The sequence below is a fragment of the Belonocnema kinseyi genome, chromosome 10, assembly GCF_010883055.1.
Source record: "Belonocnema kinseyi isolate 2016_QV_RU_SX_M_011 chromosome 10, B_treatae_v1, whole genome shotgun sequence".
Lineage (NCBI taxonomy): Eukaryota > Metazoa > Arthropoda > Insecta > Hymenoptera > Cynipidae > Belonocnema > Belonocnema kinseyi.
The window spans coordinates 68958957-68967751 of record NC_046666.1 but is presented as its reverse complement, the minus strand read 5'-3'; the positions used below and the strand labels follow the sequence as shown (position 1 = coordinate 68967751).

The following is an 8795-nucleotide window of genomic DNA, read 5'->3' as shown; positions in this document are numbered from 1 at the left end:
CTTGTCTAACTCCTTGAATAATATCGAAACAGTCACTCAGTTTCCCATTCACTCTTACACTCGCTTTGCTACCTGTATATATTGTTTTTATAGCTTGTGGGAGCCATCCATTGACTCCATAATCTTTCAGGACTTCCCAAACTTTACTTCTATCTACCTTCTCAAAAGCTTTTTCTAGGTCAACAAATGCGCAGGAAACTTTTTTTCCTGCTCTCAAACTTTTTTCTGTCATTTGCCTTAAGCTAAATACTTGATCCGTACATGACCTTCCTGGCATAAACCCACTTTGGACTTCCCAAATCTTTGCTTCTGTTATTTTCATTACCCTACGAATAAGTATTTTTGAATATATTTTACTTACGGTGCTTAATAAGCTAATCCCTACGATAATCGCTTTTTTCCAATCGTCTAGGACGTCTCCCAGCTCGAAACATAAATTTATCAATTCGCACAGTCTATGTGATATGTACTCGCCACCGTGTTTAAGCATTTCAGCGTTAATAACGTCCACCCCGGCAGCCTTACCGTTTTTCAAGTTCTTAATTATATCCTTAACCTCAGTGACACAGACTTTCTCAATTGAGTTCTCCATCGCATCGTGTTCAACATCGCAGTTGTGGTGTCCTATAGCTTCATCTCCGAATTGTTTCCTAAAATAGTCTCTGAAAGCCTCTAGTATTCCATCTGCATCATATACCATTTCCCGCCTACTATTTCTCATGTTGACAAATTCTGTACTTTTGTTTTCTTTCGTTTTTTTATAAAGTAGTTTCCTGCTTCCTTCAAAGTCGTTTTGTATTTTCATCTCTTCTTCTGCTCTAATTGTATCTTTACGTTCCTTAACTAATCGCTTGAGTATCCTGTTTTCGCGTCTGTAATCATTTCTACGTCTATTTCTTTCCTTATTGTTAAGACCTGCGATGTTCAAAGTTCTCTTGTACGCTTCTCTCTTTGCTTTTTGGGCAACCTGAATTTCATCATTCCACCACACATCACCAGACATTCTTCCTACAACTGCGGTACCACACACTTCTATCGTACATCTAACAAGGATATCCCGTAACATTGTCCAGTAGCCCTCTATATCTTTGTTTTTTATATGGTCCTCCCATGTTGCTCTATCTATGCTTTCGATTATCTTATTTTGGAAATCTATTCGCACATCCGGTTTCTGTAGGCTCACAATTTTGATTCGCGTTTGTTTTGCTTTCTTGGTTCTCTTTTTTCTCCATCCCCGAACTAAGTTAATTTTTGAGATCAGAAGGTAATGATCAGTATGGCATTCAGGAAATCGTTTTTTTATTTGCCAGCGTTGCTATAGAACCTGAAAAATCTGGAAAAGTCCTAGAATTTCAATAAAGAACCTAGAAAACCTGGAAAACTCCTAGAGTTTAGAACTTTTCTGTTTATATTTCAAATTCAGGTGGAAATTGATTAAATTACGTTACAACGGCGCTTTATATAAGCAAGCGTGTAGTTTTTCGATTTGATAATAAGTGAAATTTGCAATACAAAATAAGAATTTAGAATAATTTTATATTTTATTACATTTTTTTCAATTCATACAATATCGAAATTTCAGCAAAAAAGTTAATTTTCTATCAAATAGTTGAATGTTCAACAAAAAAATATGAATTCTTAACGGAAAATTTAATATATAATTGATACTTCAACCAAAAGAGATTTTAATTTTAAATCGAAAATAGTGGACTTACCCCAAGAAGATGAATTTTTAACTAAAAAGGTTAAATTCTCAACCGATCAAGATTAATTATCAACCAGTTGCATTCTCAATGCACAAAGATAAATTGTTTATCAAAAGAGACTAAATTTTAAACCGAAAACGTGAATTTTCAATTACAAAAATAATTTTTAACCATATAATTGAATTTTCAACCAAATAAATTAATTTTCTACCGAGAAGATTAATTTTCTGCAAAAAGCGAAAATTCGTAAACTATATAGATACATTCTCAACCTAAAAGATGAATTTTCAACTAAAATAATTAATCTTTAACCAAAAATATTGAGAGAAAAAAATATTTTCATTTATAATACAAAACAGATGGATTCAACCAAAAATACTAATTTTAAAACAAAATAGTTACACCTTCGCCAAAAAAGATGAACTCTTAACGAAAATTTTAATGCATAATTAATATTTCAACCAAAGTATATTTGAATTTTAAATAAAAAAACAGTTGAAATTGTCCAGAAACACAAATTTTCAACATAATATTATAATCCGAATAAGATTTATTTTCAAGGAGTTGTATTTTCAACCAAAATAAATACATTTTTTACTAAAACACATGGATTTTCTAAGCAATAGTTTAATTTTTAACCCTAAAGTATGAAATTTCATTTTAACACAACTTTTATTTTAAACCATTTATATGAATTTCCTCCAAATGGGTGATTTTTTTCACTGAAAAAGATGACTTTTCAACGAAAAAGTTATATTGTCAACCGAAATGATCATCTTTTAACTAAAACTATTAATCTTGAACCAAAAGTACGAATTTTGAACAAAGTAGCTAAACTTTTAATGATGTAATTTGACTTCTAACCAAGCAGTTGAATTTTCAAGCAATAAAAAGTTAAGTTCTTAACGAAAAATATTAGGCATAATTGGTATTTCCATCAAAGGATATTTTAATTTTAAATAAAAGACAGTTAACATTGTAAAAAAATGTCCACATAATAGTTGAATCCTCAAGCGAGTAAGATTAATTTTCAACCAAAGTAAATATATTTTTTACCAAAAGAGGTCGATTTTCTAGAAAGCGCTTCAAACGAAGCGCAAATTTTGACCAAGCAGTTTTTCAAAAAATAATTTTAATTTAAAAAAAGATGAATTCTCAACGAAAAATGTATTAGATGATTTTTACATCGAAAAAAGCTGAATTCATAAAAAATACGTTTTTTTAACAGAACAGTTGAGTCCTTAATCAAAGCAGATCAATTTTTAACAAAATACATGAATTTCCAATAGAAAAGTTAAATTTATATTTTCTGAAAGAATTCTGAACAAAAAATGTAATATTTGATCAAATTGAGACTAAAATATATTTTATGTCTGAATATAAAAGAGTGGAATTTACTTATAAAAGACGAATTTTCAGCAATATAGTTGAATCTTCAACCAAAAGAGATTATATTTCAACCAAACAGTTGCATTTTTGAACGAAAAGGATAACATTTTTACCAAGCGAGATGAATTTTCAAAGATCTTTTAAAATAACTCAAATTATTTCTGAAATTTAGAAAAACCTTAAAAAATTAAAAAATTGTCTGAAATGCTTGTATTTTTTTGCGACATTCTTAGATTTTTGTTTGAAATTTTTTGAACTCTTCAAAAATTATTTTGCAAAAATTAATAATAATTTTAAATTTTCACAGGAATTTTAAGAAATATTTTTTATTTTGTTGATATATTTCAAAATGCTGCAAAAGTTTTTTTAATTTTCTAAAACCTACATTTTGTTAAAAATATTTGAAATCATCTCTAAATTGAAATTATTTTCGAATCTTTTCAAAACTTCTAAATATCTTTTAAAATAACTCAAATTTTTTCTTGAATTTGTTTATTTTCTTTTAACATATTTTGATGTCCTTAAAACTTAAAATAATTATTTTATAATAAAACCTAAATCATATTTATTTTTCCCAGAAATCTTATTGTGGATACCGACATTGTATACAATTTGTAAATTAATATATTCTCAGTTTTTGTCTGTGATTTTATTTTCCTTATTTCTTTGAAAGTGGGAAAAAGTTTAAAAATTATAGCGTGGAAGCAAAATGTTAAGAACAGAATTATTGCCCAATATTAAAAAATCATTTCAAATTAAAACTTTTTCTTTTATAAATAATGATAAGAAAGATTTAGAAATAAAATTGATCATGAAAGAAAGTTACTCAATTGGAAATTTTTATTACCGAAAATGATTGTATAGAAAATTTTTATCTTTATTAATAGATAAAAAATGTTTAAAAACCCTTAGAAGTCATATTCACGCAATGTCGCAACCAATGATGTGTTCGAAAATAATTTATGCGAGATTTCGTGACTAAAAATTAAACAAAGAGGATTTAAATACTGTGTTTAGAGTAAAATTGTGGTCGAAACAATTGGTAAAGTTTGCATTAATTAATAATTTTATGAACAGTACAGGCGGAAATGATCAAAACGCCTATTTTATTAGCTGCTGCTAAAGCGCCTCATTGATTATAATATGATCATATAATTTGTTTCCTTTAGGAAATATGGAATGACTTTACAAATAATTTAAATTTTTCATAGTTTTTGGGTTAATTTTAAAGGCAAATCTCTATAATATTTTGCTAAATTACTAAGATATTTTGAAACTTTTTTCCTAGATTTTACCCCGAGGTCGAACATGGTGAAAAAAATTCTGACAATCTTTTAGGATCTTTTAAATCTTTCGAAATCTTTGAAATCATTGTGAAATCTTACAAATATTTGCGAAATCTTTTGAAAACGTTTAGAATTTTTTAATTGTTTTTAAAAATCTTTGCGCGTAGATAATACTCGGCAGTAGTGTACAAGAATTTTTCTGGAAATTATATTGCAAAGAAAGCAATGCTTTGAAATCGGTTTGACTTTAAATTATGAATAGTTGATCTGAGAAACCTGAAAATGTCCTTGAATTTTAAAATTCGACTTCTGTAACAAACCTGTTTATATATAAATAGAAAATAGCCCTTCATAAAAATTAGTTATTGAAATAATTAAAGTAAAAGTTGTAATTTACAAAGCTGTAATTAAAGTTCATTAGGTATTGGTTGTCTAAAAATATTAATTAAAGTTTCTTACACTTTTTCCTGTTGGTAGAACGCCCCTCGCTGCGGACGTTAAAAACCGTTCCTCTACACCTACGAGTTTGGCAACCCTTCTTTCTGGTTCCCCCATGGTTGACCACATTTCCAAAAAAACCATCCAATCCATTTGTCCAATCTGAGATCCTGGATTGTAAGGTGTGACTAAATAAACAACGTGTAATTCCGTATCTAAAGCCAAACACTTTCGTGCTTTTAATAATTCTTCAAAGAGAAATAATCCCTCTTTTGGCGGAACGGAAGCTGCGAGACAAGCTTTGCCGAGAGATGTTGCACTCCATCGTTTTAAATGTTCTTCTTCAGTCTCTTGCAAACTAGCCATTTTAAATAAATAGAAAGTAGGTTCGTTATAGGAAGAGAGGTACAAATTTACATAATCTGGGTTCATTGTACAGGGTGTTTACTCAAATCATCTACTTATACTTAAAATTCAGTGCATATTTAGGTAAAATAATGAGGGATGTATATTAAATCCATTTTAAACCGTTTCAAATTTCTAACTTTTAAAGTAGAAAGATCAAAAAATATCAGTTTTCAACCAATAATGGAATAGTTAAATTTTCAGTTGCAAACATTATTATTCCACAAAAAAAAACAGATTTATTTTTAAAACAAATTCAATTTAACTTTCCACAAATTATGAATTTTCAGGCAAAAAAATTAATTTTTAAACAAGACCATTAATTTTTAAACAGGAAGATTATTTTTCCACCAGCAAATGCAAGTTTTTAAATAAAATATATGAATTTTTAACAAAAAAGTGGAATTTTCAACTAAACTAGTGAATTTCAAATAAAAAGAGTTCAATTTTTAACCAAGCAGTTTTATTTCATTAAAACCATTGTTTTTTTTTAATTTGTGAAAAAAGGGTTACAAAATTACCACCTAATTATTTCATATATTTTAATTGGCCAAAACCATAACATCAAGAAATATTTCTTCACAGATTAGTAATAAAAATGAACATTAAGAAAATATTGAATTTAGACTAGTACACAAAAAACGATTAAAATTAAATTATTTGATACATTCAAAACCATAACATGAAAAAATGGAATTGTTGAATTTTAAACAAAACAGATGAATTTTGAATTGAAATAATCAATCTTTATATGAAATAATTGATTTTTAACGAAAAAAATTAATGTTCAATCAAGAAGATTGATGTTTACCACAGAAGACAAATTTTATAGAAACTGAAAGCACGTCATTTTCAATAGAAATAGTAGCAATTTGCGGTAAAAAAACCCAATTATTTGCAACAATAACGAAACTAATTTTCAAAAAAATATTACGTATTCAAACGAGGTGACGAATTTTCAATTAAAATCATTAATCTTTTACTGGAGTTATTAAATTTCCAACAAAAAGATTAATTTTTATCCCAGAAGATTAATTTGTACAAAAAAGTCAAAATTTTCAGCTGAAAAATATGTGATTTCAACCAAATATTTAATATTTATATTTTCAGTAAAAAAAATAATTAAAAAAACAACCAAATTTCAACAGATAGTTAAAGTTGCAACTCGAATAGTTAAATTTTCAGTAAAAAAATCGATTTTCAGTCAAAGAGAAAACGAATTTTCAACAAAATAGCTCATTTTTCAACCAATGAGATAAATTTTCAATTAAAATGATGACTCACTAATCAAAAAAATCTTAATTTTTAACAAAAGATTAACTCTAAACCAAGTTATTAAATCGTCATTCAAAAACGATAAATTCGAAAGAAAAAATGTATTAGTTGATATTTCTGTTATTTTCAATAAATAACAGAATAGTTAAATTTGCAGTTAGAAAAATTGATTTCAAAACAAAAAAAGAAACAAATTTTCAACACAATAGTTCAGTACATTAATATAAAGTTAATTTGACAAATTAATAATGGTGATTATTCAATTCAATATTGTAATTAAAAAAAACAAGCAATCTCTAGAAAATATTCCCTGACTTAAAAAAGAAATTTCCTGCCAATTCCAGGTTTTCCAGGTAGGTTAGACACCCTGCTGTACAATTTCTGCAAAATTTTAAAACTCACATCAGAAATTCGTTAACCAGTAAAAACTGAACGGCTTCATTAATTGTTCTCGAGATTGACCCTGCGCCTTTTTCTTGTAAATGAATAAAGGTGCATTTTATGTATGAATCGAGATTCTCAGGAGTGCGGACAATTTCACTGGCAATAGCTTCAAGAAGAGATCGCATTAAAGGTCCAGAATCTTCGAAACAGGACTCTATGGGTTGCAGGGAAGCGGTGAGCAGACTTTCAGCTATGGCTCTTTCCTTTGCTTTACAAACTAGGATACTTTCACCTGAAAAAATGGATTTTCATGCTATTTTTATCTATTAAATTAAAAATTATTTATATTTTTAAATAATCAACATTGGAGATTCATTTTATACCAGCAGTATCCTTTCCCATGCGACCTGCGCGTCCAATCATTTGATGATAAGAGAGAGTATCCAATGGTCTACCATGAAAATTAGGCGATCGAATTATCACTCTTCTCGCCGGTAAATTGACCCCAGTACTTAAAGTTGAAGTGGCTGCTAGAACTTTCAAGGAACCGGTTCTGGGAATAGATTTTGGTTAATAATAATAATTATTATATAAATCTGCGAGGCATTGGCCACGCAACTTTTGAGTGTATTCTAAAATATTTAAAAAATTGTAAAAGATTTTAAAGATTTCGCGAAAAGTTTCATAAAGATTTCAAAGCTTTCAAAAATATTTAAATCAGTTCGTAAAGATTTCAAATGGGATTTAATGTTTCTATAAAATCCCAATTTTGAATACCCTGACTTTTCCCTGACTCTTTCCTGGCCAATTTTTCATTTTTCCTCACTATTATATCTTCTTTTTCAGGTAAAAAAAACCTCACAACTAGGGGATAAATAACGTTAGTGCAAAAAATGCTTGTTTCTTTTTAGTAACATATTACTGTTTCTTATGAAATATGAATTTGTGGAAGAAAAAATGGAATAACTAAATTTTCAATTAAAACAATTAATCTTTAACAACAAAAAAGACATTTTCAACAAAATAATAAAATCTAAAACGAAAGAAAAATAGCAACAAAAAATATAATTCTCAACAAAAAATGTACTGGTTAATACCTCCACCAGAAAATATCATAACGTTCAACGAAAAACAGTTGAATTCAACAAAAAAAAACGAATTTTCAACAAAGTAGTTGAATCCTCAACCAAAACAGATTAATTTTCGAAACAGAAAGAGGAATTTTCAACGAAAAAGTTAAATTTTCAACCAGAAAATATTTTTCAGTCCATAATGAAAAAAAAATCTCATGCAAAATGTTGAATTTTCAAATGAAAAAATTCTATTTTCTATACAAATAAATGAATTTTCAACCCAAAGAAGACAAGTATTCAACAAAATAAATTAGTCTTCAGGCATAAAAGATAGATTTTCAAGCAAAACGAAATTTTCCGCAAAATAGTCAAATTTTCAGACCGAATATAAGAGATGAATCCTTAACAAAAAAATTAATTCTCAACAAAAAGTGTAATAGTTGATACTTACACCAAAAAATAGTATAATTTTCAATAAAAAACAGTTAAATTCAACCAAGATGGAGAATTTTCAACAAAAGAGTTGAGTATTTAACCATGAAAGATTTCTCATTCAATAAAGAAAGAAATTCTCATCGAAAATGTTGAATTTTAAAACAAACAAAAAAATGAATTTCTAACTAAATAGTGGAATTTTCTATCCTAAAAGACAAGAAAAATACACGCATGTTCGACTAAAAATGATCATTTTCAACAAAGAAGATGAATTTTTAACCAAAAAGATCAAGTTTGAACTAACGAAATTACCAGGTGTATACATATGAAACCGGTATTGCCATCTAGCGGCCAGTAGGCACACTTGTAGGCACTGTCGGAACTTACCATTTGTGCTAATTGGC

At 27.9% G+C, this 8795-nt stretch overlaps 1 protein-coding gene across 1 annotated transcript in view; it reads right to left on the bottom strand.

Moving 5' to 3' along the window:
• The window catches only part of LOC117181944 (DNA polymerase theta), a 42260-nt gene that overhangs the window by 19640 nt on the left and 13825 nt on the right, over window positions 1-8795 (bottom strand). The window contains exons 7-9 of the mRNA XM_033374971.1: window positions 7267-7436; window positions 6902-7175; window positions 4841-5177 (exon numbers count right to left, since the gene is read on the bottom strand). Of these exons, the coding sequence (XP_033230862.1) occupies window positions 4841-5177; window positions 6902-7175; window positions 7267-7436 (781 nt within the window). The remainder of the gene's footprint in view (window positions 1-4840; window positions 5178-6901; window positions 7176-7266; window positions 7437-8795) is intronic.